Genomic DNA, 18,184 nt, shown 5'->3' with positions numbered 1-18,184 from the left:
GAATTCCAGAGTCTTGGAGCAGCCACTGAGAAGGCCTTCTCCCATGCTCCCCACAAATGTGCCTGTGAGGATGGAGGGAGCATGGGAAGGACCTCTCCAGAAGATCTCTACAGCCTGAGCAGGTTTATATGGGAGAGTGTGGTCTTTCAGATAGCCTGGACCCAAGCAATACAGAGCTTTATAGGTCTTTACCAGCACTTTGAAATGTGCCCAGAAACAGACTGGGGGCCAGTGGAACTTTTTCAATAAAGGAGTTGTATGCTTCCTGTAGCCAGCTCTGGTCAGCAGTCTGGCAACAGCTGTCGGAAATAGCTGAAGTTCCCAAACACTCTTCAGAGTTAGCCCCACATAGAGCATGTTACAAGCATCCAACCAAGATGTTATAGGCAGACCCCAGGTTATGAATGAGTTCCGTTCCTCAGAAAACAGAAATTCCACTTTGAATTTGTAACTATAGTTGACCCTCCACATTTGTGGAGATTAGATGCACAGGGCTCCCTTGAAAGTGGAAAAACCACAAATATCTCTACCCCCACCACACACAAACTCATCAATGGCAAATGCCAGAGAGATTTCCCTCTCTGGATGGGTGGGGCAAGACTGCCTGCTTTAAAGATCTCCTTCTCTCCCCTTTCGCTTCCTTTCTCGCTATGGTGATGATGATTTATTGCAGTTTTTTTTTAAATTAAAAGGCTTTATGGCAGTTCGTAAGTATGGGTTGTTCCTAAGTCTGGTGTTCATAGCTTGGAGACTGCCCGTAAAAGAGGCACATTTCACCATGGCCAGATCAGACAGCTCTAGGAACCGTTGCAGCTGACATACTAGTTTAACTGCGTAGATACATTACTGGCCACTGCTGAGACCTGGGCATCCAGACTCAGGGCTGAATCCAGAAGTACACTCAAGGTGCAAACCTGTGTCTTCAGGAGTGTAACCCCTTCCACACAGGCTGAATCCCTGTTCTCTGATCCACCTACCAAATGATCCAGACTGCCTCTGTCTTGCCTGGATTAAGCTACAATTTGTACAAAAAAGCTACAATGATATCTATTTCTTAATGTAATTCTCTGCACTGTATTGCAGCACACAAATAGTAATATCGTAAATTTTCACAATATTAATAATTCTAACAATGAAAAGTACAAATTAAATGTAATGGGCATTGCATAATATGTGCATTTCAGATCCAAGCTAGGCAGATGTAACAAAACTTACTGGGTTTAGTCACCTTTTTAATTAACTAAGTTGAAGAAATATTTTTGTTAATTAGTAAATAAAAAATTGAGTGTCAGAATGTATTCCAGCTCCCAGGCTACTGCAATCTTAAGGGGAGGCCGTTTTGTTCCTAATGGAAGTTGTGGATTTTCCTTTTTGTAGTGGTACCTGCCCTTTGGAATGATCTCCCTCCTAACTTGTGTCAATCTTTGTTTTAAGCATCTATTGAAAATGTATCTGGTTACTTTGGCTTCCCCTCTGCCATGATCTCACTTTTTAACAGCTATATGGTACTATTGTGCATCTGTGTAAGCAGTTTTTGTTTCTTTGTTTCATTGGATTTTATTTATTTGTAAAGCACTTCAGAATTTGTTTCAAATAAGAAGCAGTTTATAGGCATTGCTAATAAATGTTTAAGTATATTTTCAAATTAAAAATCCAAATGATTTAGTAATGTTTGCCATTTTCAACAACTGGTGCTTATAATATGTTCTGCTCTGGCTTCCTTCTTGTGGTTAGTTTTGAAGATCCTGTACTGATGATGATGTGTGATAAATTGCCATACACAACCAAAGTGACTTATAAATGTTGTCTTTCAACAGGTACTGCAATGGCTGCAGGAGTCTTGTTGCAAAATGAATTACCATATTGTTCTTTGGTAGCAAGCAGTGCTTATCTTGCAACCATGAGTTCAGGTAATTGCTTTTTTTACTTTTTTTGGAACATGAAAATGTGAAAATAGGGATAAGGTAAAGGTAAAGGTTTCCCCTTGACATTAAGTCCAGTCATGCCTGACTCTATTGGGCGGTGCTCATCTTCGTTTCCTAGCCGAGGGAGCCAGCGTTTGTCCGCAGACAGTCTCCGTGGTCATGTGGCCGGCATGACCAAACACCAAAGGGCACAAAACGCTGTTACCTGCCCACCAAAGTGGTACCTTTTTATCTACTTGCATTTGCATGCTTTCGAACTGCAAGGTGGGCAGGAGAAAATAGGGATAGTAGGGGACAAAAAACTAAAAGACGTTTAAGCTAATTTCTAAAGCGTACTAGTGTACAGTTATTGCTTTTAGTCTTAAAACTTTTAACATTTCTTTGTTACTACTACAACATGATGAAGTAGGCTATTACTACCATTTTAGAGATTGTGAACTGAAGCATTTAAGGAGTAACTTTCAAAGTAAGTTTATAGAAGAGCTGAAATATGATTGGGTCTTTCTTATCTAAGTGCAGCATTCTTATCCATATTGGTAACTTAGAAACTGTAGTGTTTCTTTGATAGAAATATACCCCCAGGCAGAAATAGTTTCTCCTTATCTTTGCTGGAATTTGTATAACTTCCACTGAACTTGATACAGCTGGCTTTTGACTGAATATGCATAGGATTCCATTGTCAGCCCTTACTAACTTACCATGCTTGGTGACAGCACATGCAAAACATGTAATGATCAACCCAGGCCTAAAGTGGGGCAGGGTGGGTAAACCACAGTCATGGAGTGCACACACTGTATTTATGCATTATGCCTTTATTAAATAAAATGGGAAATTACTAGTGGGATAATTCGTGCAAACACTAATTCATAGTCCAAAAATAATAGATTTTATTTTTACAAATGTTTTTTCTCAAAAGCATACTCATGAATAGTGTTTATGAAAGAAAAATAGTTTGGTTAGTATAGCACCTCCTTCGATATGGGTCAAAATATTAGTTCTAATAAGCCTAGCTTGAAAATATAAAGACAAAGGTTTGACAGGAAGATGGTGCTGTGGAAATGGCAGAATAGAAATTTGGAATTCCGTATGAACAAAGAAGCTGGGGAACTGATGGCAGTGTTGGACCAAGGGACTTAACTTCCTGGTTAATTGCAAGAAGTTAAAAATAAACTTGAGTTTCTCAACTTTAGTTCCAAATTCAAAATGGAGCAATAGTCTGGCTTCTCTAGCCTTGTCAACAGCTGCCTGCAGCACATTGTCCACTGACGTCCCAAGTAAAGACTTTGGAGTGGGTGGTAAGACCAAATTGATATTAGGTACCCCAGAACCACTATGGTTTGCTTAAAATTATATTTAGATGAATAAGCCCCCTTGCAAGGATTAGAGTCAGGGTCAGAGTTATGGCCTCCCTAGCATTTCTAATAACATGTAGAGATTGGACATTCAGCTTGAAACTTTTGGGTAGCCACTTTGCAGTATTGTAAGCTGGGGTGGGGGACTATAAATGTGTAGCAGGGCCAGATGACTTCAGCTAACCCTCTGCGTCCTTGACATTAGTCGGTTTCCAACCAAAGTGCTGATGGAACTGTAGCTTTGGTTGTGGACCCAGCATCACCTGCCCTGCACCTTCCCCTGTTGTGGAGGACATGGGATGAGCAAAGCTGTCTTAATTGAGGCACTTAATGGAGAAATAGTCTTCCATCTGGTGCCTTGATAGAGCATGCATTTGTATATGGGCACAGTACAGCAAAGCAATGCTAGCCAAGTGGTTAGGTGGAGGAGTGTCAATTCACACAGTTTCTGTGTAGCCTCTCAAGTCAAACAGCATTCTTGTACATATGGAACCTGGTTTTGGAACTCAATGGGTTCTTTATCAGGGTTGGTAAAGTGTTCTCTCTGAATTTACAAAATAAACACATTTTTCTGGAAAAACTCAGCAGAAAGGGGGTTCAGTCAGAAAGTCCATGGAGAAATTCTGGCCTGGAAAGGCCAGAGTAGAACACAGATTCATGCTAGGGAAGAGTCATGAGAAACAATATTAAAGCCAATTGGGTTACTTATTCTCAGAGCAAAAAGAATGAATAATGAATGCCTGAATTACAAGGCAGTTAAAGGATTTAAAATACCACAAACAAATAGCTGCATGACTTGGAGGCTGCACTCTGGCTAGGTTTAAACAAAATTAATCATACTTTCATTCTGGATGATGAACAGAAGGTTCTGACAGGTTTCCTGCCCCTTGGTTAATTTTACATCTAGGTTGGTTATCAGAATGGCATAGCACAATATTCAAAAGGTGTCATCAGGGGAATTCAGCTGGTACTAAATTTTGGTGACTTGTCTGTCAGGTATGGGTGCTTCAGGATTTCACCATTTTTCGCCATGTTTGACTGGCAAGTTCAGAGGCACCCTTGTGGTTTAGTCAGTTTGGTGCAATGGATTCTACATCCAAGGTGTCAGGATAGTACCATAGCACCTGGTACATGTGTTAGAGAGCCAGCATGTATGAATCTCTTCTTCAATAGGGTGGACATATGTTGGGATCAGGATTCTTGCCTAGCTTTTGCACATTACTTTTCAGTATTGAAAGTGTACATAGAAAGGGAGGAAGGGGATTGCCCTAGTTACCGGTAGCGCAGGCAAGGACAAACAATTGTCAGGGTAGGCTGCCACCATCTTTCCCATCTGCCTCAGCCTGAACTAGAAGACTCTTACTCCTAGGGAATAAAATAAAAGCCCAAGCTGGCATTTCCTATTCCCAGTTACAATAAACAAGCAGAAGGCTCTAAATTTAGTATCGGACTCATTTGGAAGGAAGCACACACAAATCTTGAAATAGGTATATAAAGCTATTTATAAAGGGGGACGCGGAATAACATACAAGGAAACAAAACAGTCTTTGGAAGCAATGTATCAGGGCTGAAAATAAAGAAGTTACATAAACCTGTCTATGTGCTTCTAAGCATGGATCTTCAAGGACAGGACTCAAGCTGAGACACTGGGAACCATAAGCAAGATGAAGATGAAACCAAATGACGACAAAGAGCAGCAGTACTCCCTTGCTTTATACTCACCGTCCTTTAACCTGTGACACGAGTCTCTTGAGCCAATGACTAACTGGCTGAATACTTTCCTCAGGCTTTTGGAGCACGTGAATGGAAAGTTCTCACAGAAGCCCAGCTGGAATCATTAAGTCTAACTGGCACAAACCCTGCCCTGGCCTTGAAACCTTAAGCCAGAGTAGCACAAGATAAACTCATCTCCACAAAATTTAGTCTTTACAGGCAGTTAGATCACAGAAAGACTATTTTTAGCACTACGCATTGAGTTAGATGTGGAAAAATTAAGACTCTTCCTTTTAGTGTTGTAGGAGAAGAGGTCTATCCTAGTTAGACATCTACTTAAGCAGATGTTTGACTGGCCAACTTCATCCACCAATTTACTGGGGAAGCGTAGCTGCAACAAGAAATGGCACAATGTGGTGACAGTATCGCAGCCGTCCTCAGTGGGAGGAGCTCTTCTGTTATGCCTTAGATGTAGTAGCACACATGAGTTGAGGATGGGAGATAGGCAGCTGTGCCAGAAGCAGGGATGTAATAATAGCAGTATATAATGGTAGGATGATACTGACAACACAGGATAACAAATGATCATTGTTGTGACTTGTAATTGTGACTCACCATTTTGGCAGAGTAGTTTTAAAGTCAACAATGACACCTCCCCCCCCCACCCCCCACCCCCAATTGAACAATGTGTTTGCATCTTTCTCTCTTTGGCTGCATTCTGATGTTATGCTACCATCATCCAAACAATAATGTTAACATTTCAAAACGAGGTTGCATGCTCCCTCGTCAGTTCAAAACATGGCTTCACAGAACAATCCTTGTCTGGAAGCATGCTGGCTTCACCAAACAAAGAGGGATGGAGGAAGTAGTGCATGAGCACATAACTGAGGATAAGAAACAAAAACTCTGAATTCAGTCTCTTCCTGTATTGGTAGTCAGTTACTCTGCTTATTTACATTTATTGTATGATGCTCTTTACTGGAATTAGCCCTAAATTCCATCTCATTAGAATTTTCAGTATTTGTCTTCTATACGTTGTTATAAAATGATCAGGGTATGTATAGAAATGTCAGTTTTGGCCAAAGAGCGGGACTGATGCATATAATCTGGTCACCATAATATTACATATTTATGGGCAGTATCCAACAAGTCTCCTTTGCTTCTGTTATAATCATGGGAACCACCACTTGCACAGCACAATTTTTAGCGCTTCTAAAATAACTACGGAAATACTTGTTGTTGGATCAGGACAAGTCAGCGGAACACGCTTTTGCAAGTTCCACTGACCTGCACCATTCTAGGAACAAGCATTTCTTCTTGTTTCATGCCAGAGCCCATTGTGCAAGCAGTGGGTCCAGTGAGCAAAGAGGCATAATAAGATACTGTTCTTTCAGACAAATTGTTTTATTTACTAAACCAAACAGAATAACTACCAAGATTTTAGGTGTATATATTGGGAATGAGGATGGAGGTGGAAGATTTTATCAGGGAGAACCCTCTGAGTAATATTAACAACAAAGTCTTGTGGCACCTTAAATTTTAACAGTTTTAAATGTATAAAATCGACTTTTGTGGCATATGCATTTCTTCAGATACATTTGATGAAGACTCTCCTCCATTACATCTGATGCGTCTATAAATCTCTTTGTCTTTAAGCTGCTAGAAGGTTTTTTGTTGCATTTGCTTCCAGCCAGTCTGGAGGTTATTGCTGAGTAATATGAGGAAAAGATACTGCATGAACTACTCTTAGATCCCTTGTGTAAATCTTATTGATGCTATGAGTCATGCAGTTACAGCCTGTGAACCATTCAGTCCAACACGCCATTACGGATTTCTTCCTCAGTGGGATGAGCATCACATGGATGAGCTGTCTCTGGCTGGGCTGGTGGCTGGAGCACTCCACCACAGCACAGCTGATTCTGAGCAGTTGTTCTTAGGAGACCATCCTCCTGGTGTGCCAGTTGGGTCTTTGGGGTATTACCACACCCCTTTTGTATTATTTGGCCCATGGTGGGCTAGGTCCCCACCCAGTGGGTCCTCACCAATACTAGTTGTCCACACGCTGCATTATGTTTTACAGAGGAAGTATTAAGCTCTTTGTCAGCTTTGGCATGGATTGGTTGTTAGGGGATGGGAGTGAATTTTGGTGGTTAGCAGTAGCATGGAGTGGAGTTAGCATCTGGAAGTTTGTCTCAAGACATTTTGATGCCTGATCCACAAAGTCTGAATGGCACTATTCATGGCACAACACATGTATATAATTTAATTCATAGTTTGATGCCCTTTAACAGTAGTTCCAATTTTGTCATTTGAGAAGATTTATATCATCTTTTCTAATAGGGCCAGACTTACTTGTTTTACCTTTCCAAGAGAGTAAAGTTAAGTTAAAGAAAGAACTTGTTTTAATTTTTTTCAAAGCTGAGATATACTTTGGGTGACCAAACTGATAGTGCTGTTGATCAAGTACTTTGACATTTTCTAAACTTTCTAAACTTATATGTTTGTGAAGAAACATTAGAAAGATGCCCTCCATACCTTTCTAGTCCCCTCTCTTCTAAAGCAGTAGTTCCCTCTGAAGATTATTGTGAGCTTCCCACACCAAGCATCTGTATTTATTCGTTTATTTATTGGCTTTATATCCCACCTTTTTCTTTTTTAAAGAACTTAAAGTGGCTTACATCATTTACCTCCTCCTGCTCTCAATTTTATCTGCACACCAATGACCCTGTAGAATAGGTTGGGCTGAGAGTCTGTGACTGGCCCAAAGTCACCCAGTTGGCTCCATGGCTGAGCGGGGACTAGAACCCAGATCGTCTGAGTCCCAGTCCCATGCTCTTCACCACTACACCACACTGGCTCTCAGTGTGAGTACAATTACTCAAAGTACAGTGTTTTTCTTTTATCCATTTATAGACTCTTCATACATTTTTCATTTTCACATTAAATTCTTCATCAGATGTTTGTTGCCTCTCTTGAATCTTTGTTAATATTTCTTGAAATTTTTATTTTGGAGGGTGATCTGAAGAAGCTGCTTCTTACCGTATGAGTCAAAATCAGCCCTTCAGATTCCTGAACCATTGTCTGTTCCTAGGAAACTATTTTGGGCATTCCTGATCAATTTCAGAATTATCTGCTTCAAGTAACTCTAACATTCATCAGCAGTGGAACGGTTTGTCCCACACAGAATCAATGTATATAGAATTTAGCTGCCATCAGTGAGTTCATTGTTGGTTTCTATGGAGACAGAGCAGCCTATCCTGAACAGCCATTAGATCATACAGAAAGATGTTTCTGTGCAAGTTCAGTACTGAGCAAGTCAGATTTTTCATTCAGTTTGACTTCCTGCAGCATATCAGAACTGCTACCAGTAGTGAGTGACCATGCAAGGTTCACCCAGGAGGCGCTTGGCGGTGAATATTTTTAGCAACTTTTTCCAGGGCAGGAGACATTCTTCTTCTGATCCTCTTCTTCGCATACTTCAGAGGCGACGGAGCTCAGTTGTAGAGGTCCTCTCAACTTCTACACACAGGGTTATGGTGGCCATTTCCTCTGTCAGCCCTGAGGAGCTAAATGCTGCTTTCCATGAGAGAAAAAGTAAAGTATTGCTATTTCCTTTATAGAAATCATATTTGGCTTTTTATGACTCTGTATTAATGTGCACGTAAACTTGCCTAGATAATCAGTTCTACATGAAAGAATATTTGAAAGAATATTTTACTTCTTTCTTTGTATCATGATAAAACCTGATGTATTATTTTTCCAGAATTTTGGTGGGTACCTTTATGACTTTGTCCGTAATGTGAAAGAAAGAAAGCATTCAGTATGTCTATATAAATATCATGACACTTCCTTTACTAGGGAATGCTACATTCACTGTTTCTGTATGAAAACAAGAAAAAAACAACAAGAAGAAACAGTTCCAACCGAAACTAAATTCCAGTGGATCTTTTCATGATCTCACAGATATTTTTCTGCATATCTTTATTTCTGTGCATCTGATTCACACACATTTTGGTTAAGAACCACTGACCTTTTTTTATTGCACTGTGTGTTACAGGAAGGTCTCGGCGTCCTACTGCAAAATATACAAAAGTTGGAGAACGCCTTCGCCATGTCATTCCTGGTCATATGCAGTGTTCCATGGCATGTGGTGGCCGTGCTTGCAAATATGAAAATCCAGCTCGGTGGAGTGACCAAGAACAAGCTGTTAAAGGGCTTTATTCTTCCTGGTAGTATGCAGCATTTTTTTCTGCTAGAGATCTCCAAATTTTGTTTTTATGTGGCTAAGGTTGCACCCATACACAATTACATGGGAATAAGTCCTATTGAACTATGTTGAACTTCTGAGCAAATATGCTCAGGATCACACTACATGTTCAGTGAAACCACTTTTGAAAAGGTTTAGGTGGACACATTTCTTGCAAACTCCAATGCAGGAGCAACCAGCAATATTCATGAACTATATATATATATGTAGTGAATTAACTTCCTTTTGAATTTTGTGGGTCTTGCACTCATTTTCAAAATATATATTAAAAAGACTGGGTTTGAGCCAGGTAAAGTCCAATTGCTTTAAATAGGATTTTGGTTACATTATTATGAATAATATCCCATTGATTTCAGTGAAACCTAATTCAGCTTAGTTTTGGATAGGTTGTATTCCAGTATTACAGGCATCTCTGTCAGTAATTTAAATTTAACTAGATTTGAAATGTATCCATATTTTAACTGAACTGAAATTTTAAGATAGAACAATAAGATTTAAGAATTACCAGGCTTTTACTGAAATATGTTTTGTGTGGGGGTATTTTATGCAGCTGTTACGAAAACACTTGAAAGAAATGTGTAATTATTTTGTACAGGAGTATAAAAGTATGCATGTTATCTACATTCTTATTATCACAGTATCTTGGCAACCTAATGGCACTTTATTACGTAAAGTCTTTCAATTACATAGGGATAAAAGGCATTTAATGGTTTGAAAGCACATAGTTATTTCAAGTGGCATGGATCATTAACTAGAAAATTACCTATGAAAACCAATTATGAAGTATTTTAACCCCAAACATTTCACCTTCTCTTCTCCCACCCCCGCAGGATTACAGATAACATATTAGCCATGTCTCGACCTTCAACAGAACTTATTGAAAAGTATAATATTATTGAGCAATTCCAAAGGTAAAATAAATATATATTGATAATGAACTACTATAACCCATCAGGTTGTAAAGCGGATCTATTTCTTTCTTGCATTGGTTTGGATTATAACAATTCTGAACTAAGAAGGGGGGCAGGGAGGGAAGACTGAAAGCATGCATAGTTCAAGAATGCATCGTCTTTTTCTTTGCATAAGATGTGGCATAAAAACAGTAATTAACCTTCAGCGTCCTGGGGAACATGCTAGCTGCGGGAATCCACTGGAACAAGAGAGTGGTTTCACCTACCTTCCTGAAGCATTCATGGAGGCGGGAAGTAAGTTTGCCCCTGCTGTTGTTCCTTGTTAATTATAAAGTATGGTGCTGCAGGCTGCTTCTGCCACCTACTTCTTAGGTTAAAAGCAGCTAGTTGAGGGAGGCTTGCCAAAGAAAATAAGTTGCAGCTAACAAGAAAGCTTAAAAATACTCACATGCACTGGAGAGGCATTATAGCAAATGTCCTAAATGTCAGTAGAATTGACAGCTAAGAATGGATAGCTGTGTTCTGAAATGTCCTTAACTTTCAAACTTTTATAGCAGTATTTCTGTAAAACATTCATCTGTGTTTCACACACTGACAATACAGTAGACTTGCATATTAATATTGCCCTGTGCTTCTTCCCCCCTTGCCCATCATATCAATACTCTTTTCTTTTTTTGAAGGGATACAAACTGCTTCACAAAGAGGCTTAGAGATGCTGCTATTCTCCAAACAGAATGTTACATTGTTGCCATATAAATATATGTGTACACACAAACACTGTATGACTTAGTGTGTTATGCTATAGGTTTTATATGCTAGGTTTTGTAGATAATATCTTTTCTAACATGCAGTGTGGTATTGGAAATTCTCACAAAATTCCAGAACAAGACATTTTGAAAAGCAATTGAAAAGCAATTCTCAATAGTAAATTTGCTCAAAGCTTTATCAGATAGATTCGCAATATTTTTGTGGTAGTAAGAATACGCTGTTTCTAATTTTCTGATAATAATAATGTTCTAAAATGTTTTTTCTAGTTTATTTTTATAACTTTGGCTGGAAGGATTATGGTGTGGCTTCTCTCACTACTATCCTCGATATGGTAAAAGTGATGACTTTTGCCTTACAGGAAGGGAGAGTAGCTATTCATTGTCACGCAGGACTTGGCAGAACAGGTAAAAATACTCAGCCACAAATTCAATGAGAATGCACTTTTCAGAAATATCAAATAGTGAAAACTTATGAACCTTTGTAAATTCTTTAATATGCATGTGTATAACAAAGTCTCTTGATAGAAAGCTGACACAAAACATTCATTGTTTAAGGCTGTTAATATGCCTGCATTTTCTGAATTTTTTTCTCAGAAGATGGGTCACACAACTCCCAAACTGATCTTTGAGTTCAAAGAGCAGATTGAGGACTTGGCATGAGAGCTTGTATAACAACGAAAGAGCAGGGGAGGGATGGCATTCTAGAGGCACTTGCTGTGTAATCCCCAAAGACCCATATTTCACTCCATATTCCACAGCAGAACCATTGTAGAGACTTGGTTCTTTTGAAATTATCCATCAAGGCATAGACATGTTCATCTGTAGCATCTAAAAAATGCTATACATGAGCAAGTCTGCCCCCTGCTTCTACCCCCTCCCCTCATTCTGGGCATCAGTGTCTTATCAGTTCTGCAAATCTTTTGCTTAATTCGTTTCATTTAGTTCTTTGAGAACTAATTTGAATAGCTCACCACGTGCATCCCCTGACTTGATTTCCTTAATAAGTAAAGAACTGTTTCAAAATTCATTCCCCATTTTTTGAACTTGAGCTTTGTTCCTGATGCATTCTTTACATCAGCGTGTTCCTGCTTGTTTAATGTAGACGTTTCAGTGCTGTCGTCATCATCATCATCATCATCATCATCTATTCTGACAATGTACATATAGGAAAGAATGTAGACATCTTTATTTAAATATGCATGGCACAGTGTGGGGAACATAATTTAGATCAGGGTCCTCAAACTTTTTGCCCAGGGGGCCAGTCGAAAGCTGTTGGTGCTCGGTGCAGGCTGGACAGGTGGTGCCTGGTCGTGCATGTGGGCTGGTGAGGGGGCAGCCCATCTGGAGGTGGGCGCCGGGGCGGGGGCGGGGCGCCCAGCAAGGCACGGGCAGGCATGCGTGGCGAGGCGCACGCACGAGGCAGCGGCTTGCTCGCTTGCAGGTTGTTTTCTCCGAGCAAGCAAAGCGCTGCCTCCCGTTTGCGGGGTGAGGTGGGTGGTGGCGGGTGCACAATGGGCATGCTGGGCCGGATCAGTGGGGATGGTGGGCTGGATCTGGCCCCTGGGCCGTAGTTTGAAGACTCATGATTTCCCCCAAGACTTATTCTCATGACTGATCAAAGCTTACATTATGATATTAAAGAAGAAATAGACATTAGCTTGCTGGGATGCGAAGGACATGAATATAGAACAGTTCTTTCATAATTACTTTAATTGTCTTGTTTTAGTTTTCATCAAACAATCCATTTCTTATTTATCTTTCCAGGTGTATTAATAGCTTGTTATTTAGTGTTTGCAACAAGAATGACTGCAGACCAAGCAATCCTTTTTGTCAGAGCAAAAAGACCTAATTCTATTCAAACTAGAGGACAGCTGATGTGTGTAAGGGAGTTTTCACAGTTCTTAATTCCTCTAAGGAATGTTTTTGCATCCTGTGAGCCCAAAGCACACGCAGTAACACTTTCCCAGTACCTGATCCGGCAGCGTCATTTGCTCCACGGTTATGAAAGCAGACATCTGAAGCATGTGCCAAAACTTATTCATCTGGTTTGCAAGCTGCTCTTGGAATTGGCTGAAAACCGGCAGGTGATAGAGGAGGAATTGATAGATATACCAGACCTGTCAGCTGAAATTGAGGAGACTGTTTCCCAGTTAGCTTCTACTCAGCTTGATAAAGAATTAACAAGGCAAGACAGTAGTACTTCAGAGCCATTTTCATTCTCAGGGGCAAACCCTTTTCATCCCAGTGAACATGAATGTGATCCACTTTGGAAAAGGAGGAATGCTGATTACCTTCAGCCTCTGAGTCGAGCAAAACGGCGCCTGAGCTACAGTGACTCAGATTTGAGAAGAGCCGTATTTGTCTGTGAGCAAGGAGAAACACCATGGTCAGTGCCTGTGCAAGTGCCATTGTGCAACAAAACAGATTTGCCAAGCAATGTGGATAATTGTCAAACACTTCAGGTTGAGTTCAACCAAGAACTGTTAATTCGTAGTACATTTACATTTTCTGGTCAGGGTAGATGTAATCTAGACAGAAAAGAAAGTTCTCCAGTTTGCCATAAAAGTCAATATCCCAAAGAAATACAGCGTAGTAAAACCTTTTCTTCTGGTCTTGCAAGTGATCGGAAGGAAGAAAAAGAGGAGGAGGAAGATGAGGAAGAGGAAAAAGCATTAAACTATCATTGTGCCAGAAAAAATAATCTTTATGGTAAAAGAATGTGGTCCTCTGAAGAATCAGACTCTTCTAAAGCAGAGCATGAGCTCCATGTTATGTCTGAAGCAATCCCTCATATTGTTGTGCAGTCAGAACTAACTGTGGAGGCAAGACGAACTTTGGCAGCCAAAGCCCTTGCAGATCTAAATGAATTTATGGGAGCAGAAGAAGTGAAGCATAAAGTGGAAACATGGCAGGTATTTTCATTTTGAAACATTACCCTTTGGTACTTGCCTAGGCTAAAAAAAGACCCTCTAGAAAGTTTAAAAAAACCCTTTAGTGTTTCTCACGTATCCTTCTGAGTTAACGACAAAGGCAATTCCCTGTACCAAGCCTGAGATACTCTAGAAATGCATTCAGGGAGGAGAATGCTCTTCATAAGAGAAATGATTGCCATGACCTATTTCATAGTTTTCAGTCGTCATTGAGGGGAAGCTAAGATCACTATCTGTGTTGTGCTTGTTTAATGGGGGATGATATGTAAGAATTCTTGTTATTTAAATATAATGTGCAAAGATGTATTATTATCTGAAACCAAGCCTGTGGCCCCTAAAATATTTGTGTTCCTGTTTCACTTTTAACTGCAGCAAAGTGGGTATCTTGTAAAAAGGCTACATGCTGTCCTTCAGTGATTTTCCTGATGAACAGAAACTGAGGAATATTAGATCTGCTTTTGACTAAAGCAGCTCTCCTGGCTGGGAACAGAGACAATTCAATCAGTAGGCTAGACTTTTCAGTTTATGAATGAGCACTCTAGTTCATTGCAAGACTGTTGGTCTACCACCCACCCTGCTGTTTAAGACTCCCCCTAGCTAGCTGGGTGGTCTTGGGGTTGGTACTATGTCTCCTTGGCTTATTGTGCTGGGGGGACTTCAACAGACTTACTGAGGAATGGTTTAGAACTCCACGACCAATGTCCCAGTAGTTTTCTGGCCTTGGTTGTTTAGCAGGCACACTTTGGATCTGGTTTCTGCACAGGGTGGGATATAGTTATCTGAGATTAACCAACATTCAGAGTTTCCTTCTCATGAACGAATCTGATAGGGTTTAGTTTTGCTGGGACAAAAAAACATAAGAAAAGCCATGCTGGATCAGGGCAAAAGTCCATCTGGTCCAGTACTCTCTACATATGGTGGCAAACTGGCTACCCAAAGGATTCCTCAAGCAGGATTCATGCAAAACATTTGCTTGCCCAAGCTCCTCAGCAATTGGTGTATGCAGGCAGGCTGCCTCTGGGAAAGAACGCCAGCAAGGCTAGTGACCACTGATGGAGTTTAGACTTGCTGGGACTCAGAGCTTTTGCAAGATTAAGTGCTGATAAAGATCAGGGGTCATTCCAGCAGATGGAGAGTTTAGGGTTCCAAATCCAGCTGCCTGAACAACACCAGCACTTTGCATGGAAGATCTGAGAAGGTGCTAAACAGTATGATAGAATTCTGGGCCTTGAGCCTTGTCTCTTCCTGGTTAAGCATCCTCACATCTCCTCTAAGAATGCACTTCTGAGAGATTCCAAATCCCGGAAGACACTTCAAATGCACCCATGTGTAATTTGTGTCCTGGCTAGGCTGAGACATGGGAAAATTTTCCTAAGGAGGCATTACCTGCTGTGAATCTGGGGGCGATGAAAGGGTTAAGCATCCTGTGTTCTTTGATTCTCCCCAATATATGCTCTCTCCTTCTGCCTACACAGATTTGGAAATGCGTGAATTCTGCAGGATGGCAGGGACATGTGGGGTGGGGGAGAGCAGTAGGCACGGCCACACTCATCCTCCACTTGATTAATACTTACCTAGTGGGGGTAAATCCTGAGGGGTACTATATTTGCAAGGTAATAGGATGTTTTACTTTAAGATGAGTAAAGCAAGGACAAGTCACAGAGAACTGATTCAAATTTCTTTTATTAGAAAGAACTGAATTCTCAGAATGGAGCCTGGGATAAGATATGTGCTGAAAATGATCCCTTTATCCTCAGTAGTTTGATGTGGTCCTGGATAGAGCAACTTAAAGAACCTCTTTTAAACAAAAATGATGTTGATGTGTTAGCAAAAAATGTAGACTCTCAAGACGCACTTAAATTACTAGAAAAGGTAAGTATCATGCATACTCCTTGTCTTTAGAATTTTACCTTGCTTGCATATGTGAAAAAATGTGTTTTCTCATGTTTGTGCTAACACAGCCAGTGTGATGCTCAGCTGTGTTAGGGTGGGGGAGCAGTATGCTGTCATGCATACACAATATGGGTATCTTGAGGGATACACTGGAAATACAAGTATACATCCAATTGTCTCCATTATTCATCTTAAAATGGGGGTTAAACTATAGCAGGAATTCAGTGTCAATTACACTGTATGCACAGTCACAGACAACTCACTGTGCTTACTGTGTTTTCTACAATTAACAAAGGCCTTCTATCTCATGGTATTTGAACCTGCCTCATGATACGGAATACCTGTCTTCATAGTAATTTGGTGCTATTTATTTATTTCAAATTTTGTATTCCATACATTTCTTCAAAAATAATCCTTGACATTTTTTTCTGTGTATATATGCCATTATGGAAGTATATTTTCCTCACTTCATGTGAGAAATGCATTACCTTCTGTGCTATATCTGCTTTTTAAGGACTTCACAAGGCTCTATGACTAAATTCACTTGACGTGGCAACCCACTGTGGAAAACTAGCTATTATGGATTAGTGTACAAACTGAGACAGCTTCCCACAGAGTGGCCTCCTCCTTCCCAACAAGCCACCTTGACAACCATGGCATATTTCAGGGGTTTTTAAACTCACAGTGGGTTGTAGTATCTTCTGAACCTGGGTGAATGGTCCTGTTATGGGTTGTGGGAATGTACGAGAATTCCCCCCAAGAATGTACCCCCAAGCATTCTTCCGAAATATAATTTGGCCTATGGCTTGAAAGAGCTTCTGTGCCCCTTAAATCATGCCTATCTTGGATTTAGATTGTGGCTTATATGTTTCAGTATTGTGCTGTGAAAAATCTTTCCTGCCTAATCATGTTTTGTGCTTCTGCAGGGAAAATATCACACAATACTGTGCATTTTAAATTGTGTGGTAAATTTGCAGACCATCCCAGCAGATGTGGAGGAGCTCCTTCTAAATCGTGCCATTAAAGCATTCACAAAGGCAAGTAATGTTATGTTTCAGTGATCTTTTGTTATGGGTGAATCAGCTGCTGAAGATAAGCCTAGCACACTAACCTTAATTATTCTAGTAATGAACTATTTCAAAACATTCCTTGCAAGGCATTTTTAGCACATGTGTTTCATATCAGTGCAGGGCTATGGAACATTATTTGTTTCAACCAGTGTCCAGACCCACATGGGGCTTGCTTACCATGTTCATCTCCAGGGTTTGCATAAAACTGTCCTGAATAGAACTGGGTTATATCCACATCTAGAGCAGATGTCCTGTGACTGAGAATGTAGGAAGGCACAGTCAGAACTGTTCCCATACTGTGGCGCATTGTGCCCATAATTTTTAAATTTCTTAACCAGAGCTTAGAGATGGGGAGTGAGGTGCAGAATTGCATATTATCTCCTTGGAGCCCTTCTTGGGAGCAACCCTTCTATTAACCATACTTAAGTTGGTTGGTAGTGATATTAAACCATGGGTAAGACAATCCAAGTTCCATATCTGCACAGGATTCTTATTCAGTATGTGAGATGCAGTGTTAACCAGTATTTCCTAGTTTTAGCCACAATTAATGAATTAGCCTTATTTATTTTCTGTTCCACCCGTGCACCCAAAATGGCTCTCTGGATGGTTCACAAAGACCAAATAACCAACAACATAAAATACCAAACAGAAAGAGTAATATTAAAATACAGAACCAGATATACATAATAAAAAATCAGCAGGCCTACAACAGTCTCAATCAAGGTAATCCAAAGGTCCATATGGAGATGGGGCTCCAAGTTTTCAGGGAACACCTCAAAACTGAGCCAGAAGATTGTATGAACTATTACAGATCGATGTGCTTAGCCTAAATAACATTGTGTAGTATCTGGTGCTTGCACTGGCTAGTATTTATTTGTATGTCTTCTGTTTATTAGAACTCAGAGCAGGAGTTTCCAGCAAAGAACCCACAGGTGCCACTGTGCCTGCTAGGCTGAGCTGCCTGCCAAACTATTACCACCCCTGTCCACCCCCTGCCCCCACAAGTGAAGGAAGCAATTTGCCCATTGGTCTTGATGGGGAAGGAAATGCTGCCATTGCTGAAAAATAGTTGGAAGAGAGCCAAAGACCTTGCTGAGCAGTGACCTTCACCCCACCAGCTGCTTTTCAGTAGTGGAGCTTTTCCTCACTCTGTTAAACTCAATTCGTTTTGATAGTGCAGAGGGACAGAGAGAGAAGCCACAGACAAGAGTGAAAGACATGAAAGGAAGAAAAGAATGAGGACCCAGAGTGAAAGAGAATTCAAAGGCAGCTGAGGACATGGGGGGAAAGGAGTGAGGGAGAGAGGCAGGAGCCAGAGAAATGGATAGAAGGACATACAAGCCCGAAAGGAGACAG

At 40.5% G+C, this 18,184-nt stretch overlaps 1 protein-coding gene across 1 annotated transcript; it reads left to right on the top strand.

The window, feature by feature from the left end:
• The first annotated feature begins 1,825 nt into the window (after window positions 1-1,825).
• PTPDC1 (protein tyrosine phosphatase domain containing 1) lies at window positions 1,826-17,570 on the top strand. Its single transcript, XM_044451291.1, has 8 exons — window positions 1,826-1,910; window positions 9,048-9,219; window positions 10,088-10,168; window positions 10,344-10,462; window positions 11,203-11,340; window positions 12,700-13,847; window positions 15,555-15,737; window positions 16,685-17,570. The coding sequence occupies exons 1-8, from the start codon at window positions 1,826-1,828 to the stop codon at window positions 16,817-16,819; spliced, it is 2,061 nt and encodes a 686-aa protein (XP_044307226.1). The 3' UTR covers window positions 16,820-17,570.
• The last annotated feature ends 614 nt before the right edge of the window (window positions 17,571-18,184 follow it).

This window comes from Varanus komodoensis, unplaced genomic scaffold, assembly GCF_004798865.1.
Source record: "Varanus komodoensis strain SLA01 unplaced genomic scaffold, ASM479886v1 scaffold6_2, whole genome shotgun sequence".
Taxonomy (NCBI): Eukaryota; Metazoa; Chordata; class Lepidosauria; order Squamata; family Varanidae; genus Varanus; species Varanus komodoensis.
The sequence above is the reverse complement of the archived record's forward strand: the minus strand, read 5'-3'. Positions and strand labels throughout refer to the sequence as shown.